At 41.0% G+C, this 23,967-nt stretch overlaps 2 protein-coding genes across 2 annotated transcripts; both read right to left on the bottom strand.

Annotated features, from left to right (window-relative positions):
* Positions 1-97: 97 nt before the first annotated feature.
* LOC124259853 (xylosyltransferase oxt-like) lies at positions 98-4,297 on the bottom strand. The gene is made up of 2 exons (XM_046694069.1): positions 4,255-4,297; positions 98-357 (listed from the first exon to the last, which is right to left on the bottom strand). Exons 1-2 carry the CDS (start codon positions 4,295-4,297, stop codon positions 98-100), a joined length of 303 nt encoding a protein of 100 aa, XP_046550025.1.
* A 9,465-nt stretch (positions 4,298-13,762) lies between these two features.
* Positions 13,763-22,897, bottom strand: LOC124259888 (polycystic kidney disease protein 1-like 2). The gene is given in 12 exon segments (XM_046694110.1): positions 13,763-15,692; positions 15,865-16,036; positions 16,216-16,469; positions 16,685-16,814; positions 17,549-18,037; positions 18,455-18,730; positions 18,857-18,972; positions 18,975-19,021; positions 19,393-19,508; positions 19,847-19,948; positions 20,890-21,117; positions 22,644-22,897. Coding segments are annotated over 12 exon segments (3,624 nt in total). The 5' UTR covers positions 22,884-22,897; the 3' UTR covers positions 13,763-14,238.
* Between the last annotated feature and the right edge of the window lie 1,070 nt (positions 22,898-23,967).

The following is a 23,967-nucleotide window of genomic DNA, read 5'->3' as shown; positions in this document are numbered from 1 at the left end:
AAATGTCACCGGCTTACCGGTTGTTGGAATGGATTTCTCGGTGACTTTCAGTTCAACCTTTTTGATAGGCTGGAAGGTGTGATACAGGGAGATGTGATCAGGACCCCCCGCATTTCGTCTTGTCGTCGCCGGAGCAGGTGCTGCTGCAGTCGCCGTCGGCTGCCTTGTAAGATGGTCCTGGTTTAGAGGACCCACAGAAGCAGAACCTCCCGTCAGTCATCCCGGCATAGGGAGCCATGTAGGCTCCGCACACGCTGGAACACTTCTCAGGGGTTAGGGACTTGGGGTCATAGTTTCCGGGGCTGAGTTTGAAGTGTCGGTCTCTTTTGTTCTCCTTGAAACATCCCACGTGCTCGGCTGGAATAACAAGGGGCATATGCATAACATCAGACCTGCTAGATAGGTTCATTTTAACGCCAATCAGTGGGGTAGCCTAGTGGTTAAAGCGTTCGCTCGTCACGCAGAAGACCCCGGGTTCGATTCCCCATGTGAGTACAATGTGTTAAGTCAACGATAGTCACTCGGGTGTCTGAACCCAATGGGCACAGATAGTGACGGCTGACACTTAAAGTAGACAATTAAAGATTGAATAAAAAACCTGTTTAACAAATGTGAGTGAGTGAGTTTAGTTTTACACCACTCTCAGCAATATTCCAGCTATAATCCAGACAATCCCATGATCAACAAAATGAGCATCAATATACGCAATTGAGTTACGATAACATGTGTCAACCAAGTCAACGAGCCTGGCCACCCGATCCCTACACGATCGGTACCCGCTATTTACACGAAACTATGGCAACCAACAATAACATTACGAACTGCTAAGTATACAGAAACTAACTCGACGACACTCAACCCTATCTTACGACAAGCATGTATGGTTACTGAGATCACTTCTAACCCGAATCTTCACGGGTCGTTTAACAAATGTTAAATAGTCACATAATGTGTTCATTTACACACTATTAATATTTGATTTAATTGTTATCGGGAAAAACAACAATCCTCATCCAACAACCAGCGAATGTATATTGTCGAAAAATATTGTTAAAAATAATAATAATAATAATAATATTGTCGAAAGTCGACGTTTTCCATTTTCTATGTTTAACAGTGTATTAGTCCAGTGATTTCCCGTTACTCTCGGTATGTACAAGGCGCACAAAAGGGATGTTTTGTAGCGGGAGATGTACTAATTAGTCTACCCGTGAAGGTCCGGGTTAGAATGAGCCTTCAGTAACCCATGCTTGTAAGAGGCGACTAACGGGATCGGGTGGTCAGGCTCGCTGGCTTGGTTGACACATGTCATCGGTTCCCCATTGTGCAGATCGATGCTCATGCTGTTGATCACTGGATTGTCTAGTCCAGATTTGATTATTTACAGACTGCCGCCATATCGCTGGAATATTGCTGAGTGCGGCGTAAAACTAAACTCACTCCCTCACTCACTAATAAGTCAAACGAAAGCACCAAGTGTCATTTCTGTAAATTCCAAGGGCAAAGACCGATTCAGCGGGGAGGAACGTTTGGATACAGCGGTGTCAACTGGGAGGATATTAGATAAGGTAGATTTCTCTCTGATCACACGAAAAAAAGTAAAACATGACACTAATTTATAAAGGACAACTTTATCTTAAAAATAGGCCATAATACGGCTTCTTAGAATGCCTGTGTGACGCACCACACCTCGTTATAGCGTTAGTACTGCATTCCGAAAACGTATGATGTCCGAAAACAATATAATCCAAACAATATATTCGTATTTTCCGATAAATATCAATGTGAAATTTAATTGTATCTGTCAATGTTAGTACTTGATTCTCCGTTCATTATCGATTATTCATGATCAGAGTCGGGTCCGTTGTTACACCCGAATTGTTTTTGCCGTCTGTGGCGAAGGGGTAGTTTCCATCGTTTGAGGATTTTACAGGAGCGGTTTATCATACTCTGTAACTAAATCTAGAATGGATTATTGAAGCGTGATTGTGGTATACATGTTTAAAGGAATGCTAATGCCTTTGGGATTATTTTTCAGTATGATAATGTCAAATATATTTCATTTATTACTACATATGTTATGTCTATTTCATTTTTTGTTTGTGTCTTTCTGTACTAAAGGGAAGACGATATAAAGATGTGTTATTTGGAGGGCCCGTGGTAAGTTACTTGGTGGTTCTTTTTCAGGATAAATGAATTGAATTGAATTTAAATATGACTGACTGAGTTTGGTTTTACGCCGCTTTTAGCAATATTCCAGCAATATCACGGCGGGGAACACCAGAAATGGGCTTCACACATTGTACCCATGTGGGGATTCGAACCCGGGTTTTCGGCGTGACGAGCAAACGCTTTAACCACTAGGCTACCCCACCGCCCGTATTTTAAATATGAAGATAAACTAAATTACTACAATATTTCCTTGTTTACGGAATACCGACCATATTGTCACTATAATGAAGAATGGACTTCAATGTTTTATTGCCTTTCTTCAAAGATGAAGGCAGAATCTGGTATACTTAGACCTCCCTAGCAAAAGGCCAAATATGATAGTAAATAAATAAGTGAGCCATTAATGAATGATAAGCATGAGAAGGTATATACAACAATATAAAATCAGTGACATCAGTCAGTGCAACAAAAACTCACTTTATTATCATTCAGTTTCAATATGTACAGTTGACCGTTACTGGATTTGACCTTATGTATTTTCAGATTATGGAAAAGGAACAAAAAGCCAACAGTTTCCTTGGTCGTTCTAATGTCATGTAATAACATGATCCCTAGTAATTCATGAACAAATTTAAAAATAATTAGGAGATATTTTTCACGTCGAAGTTGTGGCGGGCATGGGTCTATTTTAGAGTTTCATAACCAAAGTGATATAAAAAGAGAACTGGACTGAACCGATTGTTTTCACTGTAGTAAGTTATAACATTAAATACGCGAATCACTTCTGTTTTTAATACTAAGTTTGCATATTTTATTATATGTTAGTTGATATGTTTCACGAAGGAGTGAGCGAATGAGTTTAGTTTTACGCCGCTTTTAGCAATATTCCAACAATATCACGGCAGGGGACATCACAAATGGGCTTCACATATTGTACCCATGTGGGGAATCGAACCCAGGTTTTCGGCGTGATGAGCGAACGCTTTAACCACTAGGCTACCCCACTGCCCCTTATTTTACGAAGGAAAAATATGATTAAAATTATGATTAAATTCGTTTTCTATTCGCGACTTCTCCCAAATTTCATTACTAATCAAAATGCCAGCCCTTACTCAAGTCCGCAGGGGATGCTTATCATCTGAACTCCCAGTGTGTTATAAAAGAATTATCTCATGATTCAGATGAACGCATTTAACTGTAAAAGACACTGGAACACCCCAAGTGAAGACTGACTAAGCCTGTACTGCCATGCTAAGTACTGTACTGCCTGTACTGCCATGCTAAGTACTGTACTGCCTGTACTGCCATGCTAAGTACTGTACTGCCTGTACTGCCATGCTAAGTACTGTACTGCCTGTACTGCCATGCTAAGTACTGTACTGCCTGTACTGCCATGCTAAGTACTGTACTGCCTGTACTGCCATGCTAAGTACTGTACTGCCTGTACTGCCATGCTAAGTACTGTACTGCCTGTACTGCCATGCTAAGTACCTGTACTGCCTGTACTGCCATGCTAACTGTACTGCCTGTACTGCCATGCTAAGTAACTGTACTGCCTGTACTGCCATGCTAAGTACTGTAACTGCCTGTACTGCCATGCTAAGTACTGTACTGCCTGTACTGCCATGCTAAGTACTGTACTGCCTGTACTGCCATGCTAAGTACTGTACTGCCTGTACTGCCATGCTAAGTACTGTACTGCCATGCTAAGTACTGTACTGCCATGCTAAGTACTGTACTGCCTGTACTGCCATGCTAAGTACTGTACTGCCTGTACCGCCATGCTAAGTACTGTACTGCCTGTACTGCCATGCTAAGTACTGTACTGCCTGTACTGCCATGCTAAGTACTGTACTGCCTGTACTGCCATGCTAAGTACTGTACTGCCTGTACTGCCATGCTAAGTACTGTACTGCCTGTACTGCCATGCTAAGTACTGTACTGCCTGTACTGCCATGCTAAGTACTGTACTGCCTGTACTGCCATGCTAAGTACTGTACTGCCTGTACTGCCATGCTAAGTAACTGTACTGCCTGTACCGCCATGCCTGTACTGCCTGTACTGCCATGCTAAGTACTGTACTGCCTGTACTGCCATGCTGGTACTGCACTGCCTGTACTGCCATGCTAAGTACTGTACTGCCTGTACTGCTGCCATGCTAAGTACTGTACTGCCTGTACTGCCATGCTAAGTACTGTACTGCCTGTACTGCCATGCTAAGTACTGTACTGCCTGTACTGCCATGCTGGTACTGTACTGCCTGTACTGCCATGCTAAGTACTGTACTGCCTGTACTGCCATGCTAAGTACTGTACTGCCTGTACTGCCATGCTAAGTACTGTACTGCCTGTACCGCCATGCTAAGTACTGTACTGCCTGTACCGCCATGCTAAGTACTGTACTGCCTGTACTGCCATGCTAAGTACTGTACTGCCTGTACTGCCATGCTAAGTACTGTACTGCCTGTACTGCCATGCTAAGTACTGTACTGCCTGTACTGCCATGCTAAGTACTGTACTGCCTGTACTGCCATGCTAAGTACTGTACTGCCTGTACTGCCATGCTAAGTACTGTACTGCCTGTACTGCCATGCTAAGTACTGTACTGCCTGTACTGCCATGCTAAGTACTGTACTGCCTGTACTGCCATGCTAAGTACTGTACTGCCTGTACTGCCATGCATGCCATGCTAAAGTACTGCCTGTACTGTACTGCCTGTACTGCCATGCTAAGTACTGTACTGCCTGTACTGCCATGCTAAGTACTGTACTGCCTGTACTGCCATGCTAAGTACTGTACTGCCTGTACTGCCATGCTAAGTACTGTACTGCCTGTACTGCCATGCTAAGTACTGTACTGCCTGTACTGCCATGCTAAGTACTGTACTGCCTGTACTGCCATGCTAAGAACTGTACTGCCTGTACTGCCATGCTAAGTACTGTACTGCCTGTACTGCCATGCTAAGTACTGTACTGCCTGTACTGCCATGTGTAGACCCTATAGAGGACGAATATCGTGTTAATGGTGTGTTGTAAATCAGTAATGGAAGGAATGTTTTGCTGAACGCTCTCTTTACCCATCTTTAACAGTGGTGAAGTCTCTGATATCCACTGATTGAAAAGGAAGTCTTAAATGTATTGACCAATTTCTATCAGAAGCATTTTTTAAAAAAATAAAAAAACCCAATAAAAACAACACCCAGCCAAAACCAAACCAAACCAAAACAAACCCCAGCAACCAGAACATTGCTTCAGTGTATTTTCTTAGATATGCCAAGATGATTAAAAGGCTTTGCAGGGAAAACAATTTTCCTGTATACCTTTGTTGTATGGGCCAGTGGCCTTTAACAGTCTGATTATAACTCGTCCATTCGCCCATAAATTAACTTAGTGTTGTGGACGGAAATTATATAAATTATATGCAGGTTATATATACCTGTTAAAGTATAAATATATATTTACACGAAACTATGGCGACCAACAATAACATTACTTACTGCTGAGTATACAAAAACTCGACGACATAAACGCACGCTAAGACGAGTAAAACGATGCACGTGTGTAATTAAGTATTCATGTTTGAATCAATTATTCACAAGCTTGGGCATACTTATGGTATCATAATTCATCGTTATAGACACACTGATACCTCAATTTGAATTCAGTCTGTATTTTGGTCACTGTTGCTTGATTGTACGTACATCTTCACAGAGGACATGAATTTTTAATGAAGTCTCCGAAAGCAAAACCTGATTGGAACTACATATCTTAGATACAATGACATGTTTGATTAATACTCCTCCAGGGTAAGTTTCATCAACGTATATCCAGTGATATATATAGGATATATGTCAAGGTAGCGTACGTGTAGCTATATAAACATTGTGTGTTTCCCTAGCTACCGATTTGTCTAGGTAGTGGGACAGAACACTTTGTGAGTGAGTGAGTGAGACAATTATCCACTTGTTAAGAATACTTCAAGAACTATCAATAACACTATTAAAAGATAAACACACTAATATATTCACTGTTACCAAGTGATCATAACAATATATCATTTATGTTATGACTTTATTTGTATTATTCCTGTACCACCAATGGTGGTTTGTCGGAATAAAATATTGAGTGAGTGAGTTTAGTTTTACGCCGCACTCAGCAATATTACAGCTATATGGCGGCGGTCTGTAAATAATCGAGTCTGGACCAGATATTCCAGTGATCAACAGCATGATCAACGATCTGCGCAATTGGGAACCGATGACATGTGTCAACCAAGTAAGCGAGCCTGACCACCCGATCCAGTTAGTCTCCTCTTACGACAAGCATTGGTTGCTGAAGGTTCATTCTAACCCGGACCTTCACGGGTAATAAAATATTGAATTAAATTGAATTGAGAGTGGGTTTTGGTAAGTGAGTGAGTTTTCCGCCCGCCCCTTTAGCAATATTCAATATTCAATGTCACAGTGGTATACACCAGAAATGGGCTTCACACATTGCATCCGATCAACATCTAACTGCTGTGTGGGTTATTAGGTGGGTTTGAAAACAAAATATAGCTCAGCTTTATATTTCATTCAGAGGAAAATCAAATCAGATAAAAGCCGGAACAAGAATATAAAAATACTCAATGTATACTGGACAAAATAAGTTAGGGATATTGGTATTTTTATGATTGATATTTTATCAGTGTGTCAATGAATAAATAGATTTTTATTCATAATTTCAAAATTTACATATATCCCTAACTATTTTTGTCCAGTATATTATTACTGCTTTAAGACAATTGTTCTGCATTTCTCGACGTATACATTTTTAACTGGATGTAAAAGCGAACATTTATATGAAACTTATATTTATATGTTATTACTGTCTTAAGAATATTGTTCTGAATTGTTCGACGATTAGATATAGGAAAAAACCGAACGATTGTTTTTACACTGAAATTGAGATTCCTCGTGTTTTTTGCCAATTTTGTGAGTGACAGGTAACACGTGTAGAGCAGGATATGCTTGCCCTTTTAACGAACACCTGGTGTCATCACTGGATGTCAGCGACCCATTCAATACCTGTCATTACTATTTACCTGTTGCCAAATTTGATCTACAATCTGTACTAAACATTATCTGAAGATGCCATTTTATATGATATAATATATTTTCATGTTATTGGCATTAAACATGTCATTAAAATGAATACCCACTCAAACGCAGTATTGACCCCGAGTCAAACAGTACATGTTATTTCCCTCAATGCTGAACATAAGGCAGGGTAACAATGAGTACCATCTTTTAACGTCTTCTGGCAGTGTATGAAATATGCCAAAAATCCAGCCAGACATCAGGGCTGGTAACTTCAAAATGTCACCAGCCCAAAATGGATTTAACCAGACCAAATATGGTGAATTTACTCAGATGTATGGAACATCTAAAATTGTTACCAGACCATCGGGCTGGCTGGCTGTAAATTTAGACCGTCCGTCAGAAATCTAGACCGTCTCGGGCGGTCGGACGGGCCTTATTTCATACACTGCTTCTGGTATATATATATAACACGGTTGCGGTTCGAACCACAGACCTTCCGGAGGTCGATCCGCTCTCCGGTCAAACGCTCTATCCGCAATACCACGTTGGCGGTATTTCAAGCATTACATATTAAGGAAAGTTTTCCCCTACCTTGATAATCTGAGCAGGTATACTTTCACATATCGTTAATATTTCTCAAAAAATGAAATGAATAAAATACACATGGTCAATTAAATTATTAATATTCAATATTAATATTATAAATACCTGTTTCACTTCGAAACACATTGTAGAGCTGAAAAGTAAGCAAAAGATGATATAAGGACAGATAGATTGACTCATAGGAAGGAATTAGCAATTACGATAAAGTTTATATAAATAAATACAGATACACTACATACCAATATGAAGGAAAACAGCAGTGTATGTTGATTTGCCATAGTCGGCGTCCACGCTGGCCCTATCTGACTGTCACAGCACACCGTTAAGCTACTGGTTCACTAGGCTGATGACGTCAAGGCAAATATACGTTCTGATTGGTCGCTAAGACTATTAACATCCGGGTTCATATTACCCATAATGATAAGGATATGTTTAGTTTAGATTGGTAATAAGCCTCATCTCACATAGGAAACCCCTGACCATTACCAAGTATATATGTAGGTCTCTTCATGATTCTCAGTTTAAAGTGAAATTTAATATTAAGTCAGAGCAAAGGCATACCATCTGGCGCAAAAGACATTGCTCTAAAATTTATCAAACTAACCTCTACCTGCACTAATTCTCTATTTGGATTTGTGAAATATTTGTTTGAGTGGCATTCTAGAAGTTGGTGGTATAGAGATGACAAGACTTTATGGATGATCAACTTCTTTACTTTGAAAATGGCGACGTTTCGGTATAGATTCTTATACCGTTTTCAAGAATCAGTAAAAAAATCTATACCGAAACGTCGCCATTGTCAAAATAAAGAAGTTGATCATCCATAATGTCTTGTCATCTTTGTGAAATATGTTTCCGTGTTTTTTTCAGGGGAACAATTGACTTGACTTTGCCTGTATTTGCGACGTGACATTCATCACTGTTTGATACAACGTCATACACACATGCGAATGATATTATCGGAATCATAAACCTCTAGCAGAGATCCATATGAACATGGACACGGTTTTATGGCTCACTTCTACACAGCAGCCTTAACTCAAAATTGTGCAACCGGATTGTACGGTCCATCGATCACTTGATTGTCTGATTTGGTTACAGGCCACCGTCACATGACAGGACTACTGCTGTGCTGTGTCAAGCAAAATGCTTCCATTTAAAGGCTAATTTTATGAATGGCGGGTGCTGCCGTTAAGGTGGAACATGCTTACTGTTTTCGCGAACACCTCATTACTGATTTTCAGTGTTCCAATTCTATTATTTTTATATCTTTACACCAAACTTTTGCATTGACATTCTATATTGATACTTTGAATTTCTTTTGCTAGCAATAATATCCATCAGCACTATTCAGCTGTATGGATATGGGCCCAAAGTTGAGTTTGGTCATACCACTACACATACATATGGGGATCTTATATACAGTCAAATCCCGATGAGTCGAATCGCTGGGGACCAAGTAATAAATTCGACTTATCAATGTATTCGAGACATAGGTATGTCTATGAAGGTAGTAAAAAAGATGATCCAGTCCTAATTCCTCCGACCGCCTCCGTGGTGTAGTGGTTAGAGCGTCCGCCCGGAGAGCGGAAGGTCGCGGGTTCGATCCCCGACCGCGTCATACCAAAATACGTTAACATATGGTACTTGTTGGTCCCTGCCTGGCGCTCGGCATTAATGGGTACAACAAGGACTGGTCTGCTCGGAGTCAGTATACTGTGTCTGAGTGGGGTATTCATGCTTCACTGCGGCATGGTATCTCAGTGGGCTAGCACTTTAAAACCAGCTTCAGTCTGGGCTAGTACAAGCAGCCGCACATACACATACACATACATGCACGTCGTCATATGAGCGAAATATTCTCAAGCACGACGTAAGTAGTTGTTTAGGTACGAAATAATACCGTTTCTTAGTCATGTTGCCTGTGTTCATGATCATATCTCCTGTCGTGCTGTTTTTCAAAACCATATCTTAAATGTTGAACTCATTGTGACATTCAGATTGCCAACGTATTGTGTTAACTCTAATCTGTATTATCATATAATAGTACATTATAGGTAAAACTATAGATCATGTAGGTCATATTGTGTCGGTATGGGGCACACGGTTACATATACAATGCAATTCTATCAAAGAGTTTGAAACGAATCAGTGTTACCGCAGTTTTTTTCCATTTTCTTGAAAATTGTGCTGAGATATTTTCAATTGTAAACCAAAAGTCACTGTGTTCTTTAATCTGATTGGTTGAAAAAAAAACTGGATCAAATGGTATTCGATTCCCGGAAATTCGCTGCGTATTAATACATTCAAACATCGCTACACCATTGTATTGTTACGCCGACAGCTGTGATGACGTCATTCAAATCATATTGTGACGTAGAGTCGGAATGACGTCACAAATGAGCAGTTCCAGATGGTACCATGGGAGACAGCCGAAACGGCAGGCTGATGACATTTCACTGCTGTACCCGTACTCGATGTCAATGAGTGCATACACAAAAAACAAATGTGTGGACCTTTTGGTTTACTTTTGTGTTGACAATGTCGATAAACATCATGTGTTGGCCAACCCATGATGTTTATCTCCTAATTGGCATATTCAGAAACATTGAACAGAGAGGTGACTTATGGATTCCATTGTTCTCTTAAATTGTCAATGTGACGTTTCGGTGCAGCTGCTGGTGCCATTGTCAAGGACGTGATCTCCTGCTGAGTAGGCCATGTTGATACAGCTGTTGATTACATCCGGGTTAGAATACTGGGCCTAGATTTTCGAAGCTCTCTTAGCGCTAAGATAGTCGTAAGTTAATGTTAATGTATGGCACTTACGACTATCTTAGCGCTAAGAGAGCTTCGAAAATCTAGGCCCTGGCCTTCAGTAACCCATGCTTGTCGTAAGAGGCAACTAACGGGATCTGGTGGTCAGTATCGCTGACTTGGTTGACACATATCATCGGTTCCCAATTGCACAGATCGATGCTCATGTTGTTGATCACTGGATTGTCTGGTCCAGACTCGATTAATTACAGACCGCCGCCATATAGCTGGAATATTGCTGAGTGCGGCGTAAAACTAAACTCACTCACTCATAGCTGTTGATATATATATATATATATGGAGAATTAATGAAAATAACAAACACACACAGGAGTGATGATTGGGACGATTGTAATAAAGAGGTGGTTGGTGCATTGTATTGTTACATTGAGTGCTCTAGTTAACGAGATGATTTCAGACTGAAGACATAAGTGAGTAAGTGAGTTTAGTTTTACGCCGCTTTTAGCAATATTCCAGCAATATCACGGCGGGGGACAACAGAAATAGGCTTCACACATTGTACCCATGTGGGGAATCGAACCCGGGTTTTCGGCGTGAGGAGCGAACGCTTTAACCACTTGGCTACCCCACCGCCCCCTGAAGACATAAAGCAATCTTGGCCCCTGTTGATGGTTGACACAAATCTCCTCTTGTGACTAGTCCACTGGATCGGATGACTAGCTGTTTCTTGAATCTGATCCAAGACTTGGTGTCGTGTTTGTTGATTGCCCCTTGGTGTTCAGTGACGCTCATGGTTTGATATTTATGTTTCTCCAATGTTAGTGTTACTGCAGGTGGCTCATGGTTGCGAAACTGACTCTGCTGCGATGATACGTCAGTTGTGTATAACATACGTTTCTATTAACAGTAAATGTTGGGGGAAACTAGTGTCTTATTGCATGGTAATCAGCGTGTTCAGTTTTCAATGGTGATTCAATGTTTTGCCAACATCCATGTCATGACCTTTCTCAGGGTCTTAGAATTATTTATTTCTTAACATTTTTTTGCAGTGATGTCAACAAACAAGATGGCCTAATCTATCAAGGATTTGAGATTAAAGGCATTGTCAAACAGAACAGATCAAACAAAATTCATACCAGGATACGACAATTGGATAGGACCTTTGAAACTTATTGGAAATCGTAACACCTTAAATTTATCATAAACTGGACAAAATAAGTTAGGGATATTGGTATTTTTATGATTTCTATTGTATGAGTGTGTCAATGAATAAATAGATCATTTCTATTAATCATAATTTCAAAATTTACATATATCCCGAACTATTTTTGTCCAGTATATGATTAATATCTGGGATCGTAGTTTAACGCTAAGACTAGTTGCTGTAACCGTTTCAAAATAGTCCTGCTCCCTATCAACATTGTTGATAGAGATGCATTGCTACACTGAAGTCGTCACTGTCCTATATATGGTGTTTTCGTAACCCGGAAACACGGAAGTTAGGTTCGGAACTTTTGGCCTGCATCCTGTTGTATTGCTGAACTGAAGAAAAGAACATATACCACTGACATGAGTTTCAACACAAATTGTCAGCATTCATTTATGTCCTATATTTCCGATGATTTTAATGGACGCAAGTTGATTGAGGCGCTCGTAAAATATCGAGTTCGGGTAAAAGACTGTGGCCGCTAGTAATTTAGAGTGATTGAGTGAGTGAGTATGGTTTTACGCCGCTTTTAGCAATATTCCAGCAATATCACGGCGGCGGACACCAGAAATCGGCTTCACACATTGTACCCATGTGGGGAATCGAACCCGGGCCTTCAGCGTGACGAGCGAACGCTTTAACCACTAGGCTACCCCATCGCCCAGTAATTTAGATTTAACTTGCTTAGTTGTAGACGTTTATGGTTCAAACTCCAACACAAAGCCCAACATCTCCTATATCCTTCCTTGTATACGGGATACGCATCTGAAATCATCGATTTTCGGCTTGCTTCCAAAACTATTTCCTGGATAGAAGAACTGAACACGTGTCACATTTAAGACATTCATCTGTGACGTATTCTCGACATTTGTCAGTGCACAGCCTTATGTGAGTGAGTGAGTGAGTGAGTGAGTTTAGTTTTACGCCGCACTCAGCAATGTTATCGCTATATGGCGGTGGTCTGTAAATAATCGATTCTGGACCAGACAATCCAGTGATCAACAGCATGAGCATCGATCTGCGCAATTGGGAACCGATGACATGTGTCAACCAAGTCAGCGAGCCTCACCACCAGATCCCGTTAGTCGCCTCTTACACAGCCTTGTGTAATTGGACCTTTTACATATCGACGTGATAAACACTTCACCCATGTTATTGCCTTGTATGGCTGTAAACATAACGTGTGTTTCAATTCATGTTCCGGAAAGTGAATTTATCGTGTTTTGTCATTTACTGATTTCACACTTTAGTTCTGTGCGTCCAGCATTCGAAGCTGAGCACCACGGATATACAGTGGTATGTTACCATCAGTCATTTCTGAAACCTTGCACACAGACATGATACATCTACATCTGCTATGTATGTAAACAGTGAACCTTAAAGAATCGAAAGGTAGTTACGAATTATGTAGAAATATGTACGTGAATGGATGCTGCGGTATTGAACACCATTTTAGTTAAATCACGGCGAGGTATTAGAAAGAGGAGAGCCAAAATTGCAACAGGTCTTAGACCTTAACCATTGATTAAATTTGACAATAGTAACATAATCACGGCAATTCGAATCCACGGCCATTCAGTTATTTGAAGCCAACACAACCAGGAGACACAGAGAATCTTTGACCAGTACACTATGAAGTTGATAATGATGTACCATCGAACTGTCTGGTCAACGAGATTGATGTTCTCAAGAAGGTGACGCCTTAGCTGAACTTTGGTAAAACCCATGGGTGCTGATTCTGGCAGGCCTGAGGGTACAACTCCTCACGGCGAAATGCAGATAAACAAATGTGTCTCCGGTGCCCTTAATATGTGTTAATGTTTAAGTAGATTCTATATTCCAAAGGCAAACTTTTCACTGCTGTGAAAGATTAATCCTTTTACTCATCCTCAGTGTGCAATGACAATAAATAATTGTAATAGATATAGTTATACATTTATTTCGTTATGTTTTGAAGAAGATCACGTCACAGTCAAGTTTCAGTGTACACCAATGGAGGTGTCAAACGATAAAAGGTAATGATATAATTAACATTTTCTTAATACAAAAAATAATGACAAAATTTAATTCTCTCTCTATATGGTTCGTGTTTATTATGTATTAAAATCTCCGCTTGATTATAAGAATAACACCTTACAACATCAATTATCTAATGCGAGTAACACAAAAGGAATTTCAGATATCTGTTATCCACTTCAGGGTAGCATACAATAGCCCACCCGCCGTAACAGGAATTTATGGAAAGTTACAACATTTGTTCATCAGAGAGAGTGAGTTTAGGGAATGTAACAAATGCACCTTAATCGTAGGATATGTCAGAAGGTAAGATACAAAAAGTAATGCCTCAGGAATATCGGCTTACAATCGTTCACAAGATGTTTTCTTCCTTTACGATGCGCCTAGTGAGTGTGTACCTTGGTGGGTCCGTCTTCAGCGAAATCGCAAGTGCTACCTCCCTTCATCATGTGCTTCATCGCCATCTTCTTTGACTCCCCATTCCTCTCAATGATGGCCTCCAGGTTGTCGTCCATGTACACGTTGGAGATGGAGTTTAGGAGGCGGTCGATGCGGTCAGGAAACTCTTCAACGGTGTCGCATTTTCGGAATGTGGTGTTGCCGTCTTCACTGTCTGCCGTTGCTGGAGGGAGGGTTGTAGGAACGGTGCCAATGCCGATCCACCTCTTAAACCTGTTCACCATGAAGTCGACTATTTCATAGTCGTTGTTTTGTTTCCTGATGTCCAAGCGGACTGAGCTGAAGGTCTCGTTGAGGATTGAGAGGAACATGTTGACGAGGATGAAGGTGACCGTGAGGACGAAGAAGAAGACGTACACCTGGGTAAGGGTGGGCTCCACCATCAGCATTCCATAGACGTCAAATTTGCCCATCATCATCAGGATTCCGGACTCGGCTGCCTTGATAAAGGTTGAAAATTTGGGGCTGGTTGACATGAAGGTCAAATAGAACAGCTGGATGAAGGCCAGGAACACCACCCAGAACATCAAACTGAAGTGAAGGATGCTGTTGGCACCATTTTTCAGGGTCGATCCGAGCATGGACATTCTTTTGTTGAAGCGGAGCAATTTGAGGAACTTGAGACTTCCAAAGAATACCAACCAGCCGATTATGTAGGAAAATAGTTCATTCCAGTAACCAACATACTGGAATTTCATGTATTCATTGCCATGGTTCCGTTTGAATTCGGTTGTGAGAGTGTTAGTTACAATTAGACGGTAGAAGTAGACAACAATGGCAGAGATAGACATGGCTATAATTGACAACTCTATCAAATTCCAGAAAGACTTAAAATATCGAACCCTTTGTGTGATGAGATTGCGGACCTCCTTGACAATAAATGCAATCGTAAAGCAGAAGTAGATGATTTCACAGATAACCTGGAACAGCATCACCGACGTCATGTAGGGTAGAAGCATCGCTGGTTCGAATCGATATGATGCTAGTATACCTCCGCTTGACTGAAACTCGGCTACGATGGTGGCTATGGCAAACAAATTCACTTGAGGATTATAGACAGTGAACTCTACAAATACTGCACGTGTGTATTTGTCTACCCATTTCTCTTTCTCGAGTGTTGCCATATGTGCCGTCAGAGTACGCTTGGACCCTTTTAAGTCAACGACATAGCCCCCTCCTCCGTAGACGCCTAGGAGGCCCCAGTAAGGGTAGCTGTTCAGCTCAGATGCTTTAGTGTAAGTGTATTCCCTTCGTGGAGACGTCTCGACGTCTGTCCTCCATGCTGGTCCATATGACGCCTTGTCTTCGTTGAACATAGTGTAGGCTTCGTTACACTCATGTATCTTGGCCGCCACAACATCGATGGTGGAGCACGTGTCTGCAAACAATATATAAAGGTCAGTAACTACATGAATATGTCATGTATGAATCCATATTTTCTTGCTAGTAAGCTTTAATGAAAAAAAAATTCCTTGTCAGATTGGCTGACGAATGAAATCCAATGAAATACCTTCGGGTACCTACAGACTTCATATATGATAATAAAGTACCTTTTTGAACCCTCAGTTGTCGCATTGTAGCAAAGCCCATTATTCTGGACACTTTGTCGCCAATGAATCCTCGCAGGAGAAGAGGAGGGGCATTGTTGTAGTAGCTGTCAGCTCGTAGGCCGTTCACAAGACCGCTTTTTGCCCACATCCAGAACTCGTCCGTGTTCTGAATCTGTAAGTCAAGATACAACTTTTTAAAAAACAATATTACTTCATTCGTCTGTTTTGTTCATTAGGAATCGGCCTGGACGCTAAATCAAACATATATAGTCTGCACAGTTTATACGTACTAATTACATTGCCTCTGTTGTACCGTAACAGTCTCATAGAGTTCCAAACGTTCACTCGTACCTCTGTAAACCATTGCAGAGTGTCATTGTTCTTGATGATCATTTTCTCCAGGCTATTCTTGTAGTAGAAGCTGTCCGGGCTCCTGTTCCTGTAGCTGATAACCATCAGTATCCACAAGAAGAAGGAGTAGAAGATGATTTCTCTGATGATGTCCCACATCTTGATCTCATTCAGCCTTTTCTTTCTTGCCTGTTCCAGTTCTGTAGGATTTGGAGGCTTATAGCCTATTTTTCTAGGTCGTGCATGTCCGTATCCTGTGGGTAAATGACCATGATAATCGAAATTAAAAAATGGATATAACCTGAGGACAGGTTGGCTGTAAAAAATCCTGCATTCAATATCTTTAATGGAAACACCGTTGAACCGCCAACATGCAGTCTAGGATGTAAGGATGAGATCTTACAAAATATTTTCATAAGTATGAAAAACCAAATACTAAATGCTCATGATGTTTAGGACATTTAGTCACCCTGGTTTGGCTTGTGAAGCAGTTCTTCATCGTGTTCCAGTCGTGGTTCCTCCTCATCCTCGGGTTGATCATCCTCAGCTTCCCCGGGGTTCTTCCAGATCAGGGAGAAGAAAATGGCGGTCAGGAACACCTGTGAACATATCATGGATATCAGCATGGTGAACAATAGTGTTTATATACTTAGGGCTATTGAGTGAAGAAAACAAACATTCTGGGTTGATTTTTCAACTATGAAATATTTATAAGGGCAACTTAAGATATAATTGTTTAGCTTAAATTTAGGAGATACTAACGGATTCTAATGAAACAAAAATATGCCTTAAAATAACATTATACTCTAAGAAAAATAGGCATAAATATAATAATTAAACCGCGACCATTTCTATACAGTTGATTTCTGTAATATTTATATATATAATTTCAACAGCAACGACCAGCCTGAAAATATCGATATAAAACATCGAAGGATGATCAGAAACAGATTTCATTAAGCATAAAAGATAAAAACCGTGGTGAAATTATAAGAATGGATCACTCAAACGTGGTGGCGAAATCAGCACCTCCCATTCACACAAATAGGACAAACTGGGATTTCTACTGTCATGCTGTTATTTTATTGGTCCCTTGAAGATCCGGTTGGAATGGATCTTCAGCAACCCATGCTTGTCGTACGAGGCGACTAACGGATGGGGTGGTCAGGCTTGGTTGACACATGTCATCGTGTCCCGATTGATCACAAGTTTGTTTGGTCCATACTCGATTATGTACAGACCGTCCCCATATAGCTGGAACACTGCTGAGGGCGGCGTTAAACAACAAACAATCAAGATGTTATTTTATTGATCTTATTTTTCTGTCACTCACTTTGACTGGCTGCGTGATGAAGATGGACGTGAAGAATGACACCAGCATCGACGTGATCCATTTCTTGCATTTGTCGTCCTGGAAGCTGATTCCATAAAATGTAACCATGGCAGCCGCCCCAAGAGTAACCATCCATAACACCAGCCAGGCAATGTAGCGACAGAACCAAGGTAGCTCCTTCTTTGGCTTCCTTGACCTCCTTCTGTCACCCCTCTGGGACAGGGTGCTTTGAGGTCGATCGTAAGACTGAGAGAATGAACTCTCGGGGCGAGACTGGATCTGACCGCTGGATTTCCCACCGATTGCCCAGATCCCTCCAACATCTGGCTTTACGTCACTGACCGATGTTGTACCCCCAGTGGGAACTTTCTTCAAAGCTTCTTCAAGACGAGATGGACGCTTTCGTCTCGCTCGAGACTTCCGGAACATCATGATGACAACGAAGTTTGCGGGAAAGACGATCAGGTTGGATATAATGCCAATATAGATCTGCGAACAGAATTCAAGTAAAAGTAAACACATAGTCCACTACTCACCTGAAAATGAGATTTGATGCAATCTTGTACGTGTTAATAAAAGATACTCAACTGGGCCCACAATGCCCGTTCCATTGGACCCTCGGCAATAGTTTGCGAATCCAATGTATAAAATGGTACTCCTAAGCTCTCATCGTGCAGCACACTTCACATGACTACCATGAACTTTACTAATGCCATAACTTATTCAACATTCTCAGCAGGCCTTCTCTTATTACATGGCGGTTACAATTTTCCACGTTCACTGGCAGCCTGAATTTGGACCATTTCCTTAAAAAATGAAACTGTACGCAAGATGCGATTTAGAATTTCGATTAGTTTTGATGATTCAGATATACTCGTGCAAAGAGAAATATTATTATGTGTTTACCTGTTGTGGACTCAAAGCAAAGGGGCCAAACGTGAAAGAAGTTCCTGCTTCATCTTCAGACTTTTTATAGAACATAGCGTTTGCCAGCATAGTAGCGTACAGGAGGCACAGGCAGCAGGACACTCTCTGGACACGGGTGAAGCGACTTTGTGGGGGTCGGGCGACAACGGAGAACCAGAGGTGACCATCTACAAGGTTCTTCCTGGTTCTCTCCGAGAACAGGTGGCTGAACTCCGTCATCTGGGCTAGGCCAGAAACAGGGATCACGCGGTCGACCTGGAGTCACGCAACCATCAAAAACAGTTTTAGCTTTAGGTAAGAATATTGCAGGAAATAGTACGGACACACATTGCCCTTTAGGTATTAAATGTCGTTGGCGTAAATTATACTTCATTAACACACCTGTCCATCGTCCTCCTCAACAGCAAACCACCTGTTACAGATGAAGACAAACTTCTGTTCGGTCTGCACATCTCTGACAATGAGGTACTTGAGGTACCACGACCCGAACTTCCCTTGCCTGAGTTGTCATGCCACACACGGGCGTAATTCAGAGATCCCAATGGTCTAAAAGTAGGTTACTTTCTCATTATATAACATTCCACAGAAACAACTACTTGAAAATCTCTCTCTCTCTCTCTCTCTCTCTCTCTCTCTCTCTCTCTCTCTCTCTCTCTCTCTCTCTCTCTCTCTCTCTCTCTCTCTCTCTCTCTCTCTCTCTCTCTCTCTCTCTCTCTCTCTCTCTCTCTCTCTCAAAAATATGCAAGACTTAGTACATTTGCCATTCAAACAATAAGGATAAAGTCTGGTAGCACAAGCAACGTGTCACGGTGATATCAATTCGAAATCTTAAGGACCTTCACTATCATTCCTTACCATTTACGAGTCACCGATATGAGATACAAATGTAAAGCATTGCAGGAGTCAAGAAACCTTACTCGGACACAGCCATTAGGAAGGCATCCACGCCACCTCGACGGAAGACACTGCGCTTGTCATCATTCAGCAGACGCACATCTGTCTCCTCATTTTCGCCGGACAGAATAATGAATACCTGAAAATACATCGACATATTTTATTCCGCAATCGTATCCGACAGTGCATAGAAAAGGGTACATTTTGATTCTTTCCTTTCTTTAGTTTCATTCTTGAGTTTAATGATATTTGAACATTATATCGTACATTTAAATACCTACTAATAATACTCGTACTGGATTAAATAATTGTGTGACGGTTTCATTCAATGGCGTAATCGATTTACTACCACTTGAAAAAAAGTTAACGGTTACTCGATTCTTTCATAGTTTATAAGATGCAATATAGAATTAATAAAGAACCGTGTGGTACTTAACTTTTTAGTTGTATATTTCGGAAGCAAATGAAATACGTTACCTTAGAATCTGTTCCAGCATTCCTCCGAATGCCCGTTACGCACACAATTTCATAATAGTATTTGTCTTGGGGGTCGTTGTCCTTCAGGGGAGTAACACCAAGCTAAAACATGGTAGAAAGAAAGTTGTAGTTAATGCTAGTTTAAAAATAACTTAATGATATCTTTATTATAAAGAACTAAAGCCCATCATATAATAACAGGTGTTTATGATATATTTAATGATTATTATTTCACATTCTTCCCTGAATATCATTGGTCCAAAAGCGCAAGTAGCTTTAATTAGCAGGGTTGCGTCCATTGGCCATGACAAGATCTGCTTGTACGACTGATTCTGTGATTCTGTCATATAATAAATCTTTGGTAAAGCTCCCTAACAATACATGTGGGTGCTACCAGTGTCAACGTGCACGACCTACCTAATGTTGAATTTTCTCTGAATCGTAATCCAAGAAGTATATGAGATGAGATGAAATTGGGTTTTAGGTCGTGCTTGAGAATATTTCGCTCATATGACGACGTGCATGCATGTGTATGTGCGGCTGCTTGTACTAGCCCAGACTGAAGCTGGTTTTATAGTGCTAGCCCACTGAGATACCATGCCGCAGTGAAGCATGAATACCCCACTCAGACACATTATACTGACTCCGAGCCGACCAGTCCTTGTTGTACCCATTAATGCCGAGCGCCAGGCAGGGACCAACAAGTACCATATTTTAACGTCTTTTTGGTATGACGCGGTTGGGGATCGAACCCGCGACCTTCCGCTCTCCGGGCGGACGCTCTAACCACTACAAAGGGCGGTGGGGTAGCCTAGTGGTTAAAGCGTTGGATCGTCACGCCGAAGGCCCGGGTTCGATTTCCCACATGGGCACAATGTGTTAAGCCCATTTGTGGTGTCCCCCGCCGTGATATTGCTGGAATATTGCTAAAAGCGGCGTAAAACTAAACTCAGTCAGTCAGTCTAACCACTACACCACGGAGGCGGTCCAAGAAGTATATGAAGTATTCTTCAGAGAAATGTTTAAACTTCGTGTTAGCTCACCGTTTCCAGGTCCCTCCTGTCTCTTCTTCTGGCCCAAAGGATGGCGAGCAGGTAGACGACGGTGATGACGATTTCAGTGACGTAGACGGTTGGGTTCTTCATGAAATCAGCGTGTGAGAAAACGAAGTTCCAGTCGATTGTGTTTGGAGCCACGGACCATCCGCCTCCAAACGTTGTCAAGTGATTACAGTAGCATTCAGTTTCAGTATAGGTCGTCTCTGGGCCAACCTGTGGAGTGGATATGCTAAGCTTTCAATAACTGTTGAATACTATCTGAACTCATCACTTCCATCTCGCTTAAAAAGGATCTGATCACGCTTCAGATGCAGTAACTTTAGAATAGCTGTCAACACTGGAAGACATCAAGCTACACCATATGAAGAAAGACTGTCCTCTCTGTTTATCCCCAAAAAAGTATTTTATTGAAAATGAATATCATGTACTTCTAATCTGTGAAGCTTATAGTTTTTTCCGTAATACACTTTATTTCTATAATCGCTTCTCATAATTATGATATTTTGCATAACACTTCAATCTTTTTATTTAAAGCACAACAAATAAGGCAAGGTAATATATAATATATTCATATCATGCATTTGTACTATTTTATGCTATGGAATGTATGTAAATATGTATTATGCGCAGGGATATTTTGTAACCCTATATTGTCTGTATTTTGGGCCAAAGGGCCTTATACTGAATAAATTTGTCTGTCTGTCTGTCAATAACTCCCTGAACACTAATGCGCGCGCACGCACGCACACACGCACACGCGCGCGCACACACACACACACACACACACACACTTCACCGCCTCAATGGACAAAGAATAAAAAAACCCCAGCATCTGTGCATTTTATGTTCTTTTGGTACATTACGAAAATGAACACTTTACTTATTGCCAATAAATAAAAATACGCTACTTTAAATAAATAAATTGTGGTTTACATACATCTATTTGTGAGGTCACCCTATAGTTTAAACGATCTATTATATTTCTTGAATGGACACTTGTTTGCCATTTTTTCACGTTTGAAATGAATGCAACCTATTCTCAAGGGGATTATTTCAAAGTTTGGCGGAACGCAAAAGTCGTGAGGTGACATCAGCCATTATTTACTGAACATTTTTGTTTAACCCTATACAGTAGAAATTATATAAATAGGTAAAATGTTGTTACATTATGTTACCTAAAACTATAAAGTGACAAAATGTATCTTTGAAGAGGAAAACATAACAAATATTAGACCCCCAAAAAATAAAAAAAATATATATATATATATACAAAATTAAAAAAGAAAAATGAAACGAACATCATTAAACAATTAAACAACAACAACAACAACATTCATACCCTTCTCCCTACATGTGCGTCCATGGGTCTATGTTACCAATTAGACTTATCTGGCATGACTGGTACTGATATCAAACCAAAGATCCTTGGAGTGACTGAGTGAGTTAATATTCAGCGTCACATCGGCAATATTGCAGCCATATGGTGACGCAAAGATTCTTGGATCGTGCATTGTTAAAGTCAACTTGGTATAGTAGTTGGCGCATCTGTATTGTAACGCGGACGGAGCTTGGATGCATGGGCATCATGATGATCGGTACATTTCACGTGTATCCCGTGCAGTTTGAGGCACATAATTGACAACAAAGAGTGCTGTCTTATGTTTACAAAACTATTATCCGCAAAACTATTACTCGTATAACAAAGACTTCAAAATTTTCCAACACATGCAGTTCCCTACCTTGCACCCTTCAGACGCCCAGTCTCTCTTGTCGTGGTCAAAGAAGTAGCAGCCGCTTGTGTAGGTGTAGATGCCGAGGTTTAGGTCGTTGTTGGTTTGGCTCTTTGGGACGTCCACGTTGTCAAGATCCGCGCACGTTTTAATCTTGCTCGTGTCAAACCCTTTCGGCATAGCCCTGAATCCAAACCACGCTGGGCCTTTGTAATTGTTCACCTCTTCGTTGTCCATGAAAAATCTCATCCGGCCAGTCACCTGCTTAGCTGGAATTGGAAGGAAAAATTACATGTATGTTGACATTAGGAGCTGTAATCAGTAACTGAATTGTCTATTTCCCTATGAAATCGCGTTAGTATTCGTTAAGAGCGGTCGGGTAGCCTATTGGTTAAAGCGTTCGCTTGTCAGGCGAGCACCCGGGATCGATTCCCCACATGGGTACAATGTGTGAAGCCCATTTCTGGTGTCCCCCGGTTCGATATTGCTGGAATATTGCTAAAAGCGGCGTAAAACTAAACTCACTTATGCATCTGTATTCGTTAAACATCCACATTCATTTTATGACTGCCTACTGACTGAGTTTGGTTTTACGTCGCTTTTAGCAATATTCCAGCAACATCACGGCGGGGGACACCAGAAAGGGGCTTCACACATTGTACCCATGTGGGGATTCGAACCCGGGTCTTCGGCGTGACGAGCCAACGCTTTAACCATTAGGCTACCCCACCGCCCCTCATTTTATGATGTCATTGGAGCACTCGTAAAAGACATAATACAAAATTCAAATTATCCTTCATCTACGTATGGTATTAGATAGCATCAACTGAACAATATTTTGAATTTCAAGTTCGCTCTATCTAATCAATGGTCGGTTACTATGTGCAATGCTTATATTCAAGATGCTATGATGATTTTAGTGTAATCCTACGGGAACAACACGTGGTGACGTACCTCCCGAACGTTAAGTCTTGGAATATCACACAAAACACTTTCTCTTTTTTATTATGCCTTAATTATTTTGTAATTCATGTAATTCTACAGCTTTTCCCATCCTCCTCATCCCAACATCCCATCCAGCTTACTGCAATATATTCCCAGAAAGCCATCTTTTATGTTAGAGGTGGTTGCTTAGGACGAGTTGATACTTTGGTTCACTGGGTGTTATCATATCCCGTCGGCGATGGATGTTGATCAGAATATCGATCACTGGTTTGTCCAGACCCTACCATTTACAGGTGGTGATCAGTTAACATTTAGCTATAATATTGCTGAGTGCGCTATAACAAGCAAAGAGACATTCTAACTCTAACTGAAGTACATAAAATGAGTG

Source organism: Haliotis rubra, unplaced genomic scaffold (assembly GCF_003918875.1).
Source record: "Haliotis rubra isolate DU_JTF1 unplaced genomic scaffold, ASM391887v1 Scf74, whole genome shotgun sequence".
NCBI lineage: Eukaryota > Metazoa > Mollusca > Gastropoda > Lepetellida > Haliotidae > Haliotis > Haliotis rubra.
The sequence above is the reverse complement of the archived record's forward strand: the minus strand, read 5'-3'. Positions and strand labels throughout refer to the sequence as shown.

Excerpts from the sequence above, each read along its gene's own strand:
- LOC124259853 (XM_046694069.1), bottom strand. The coding sequence starts at position 4,297 with ATGGCAGTACAGGCAGTGCAGTACCAGCATGGCAGTACAGGCA. Across the intron at positions 358-4,254 it reads CCAGCATGGCAGTACAGGCA|CCGAGCACGTGGGATGTTTC; the intron begins GTACAGTACTTA and ends TTGTTATTCCAG.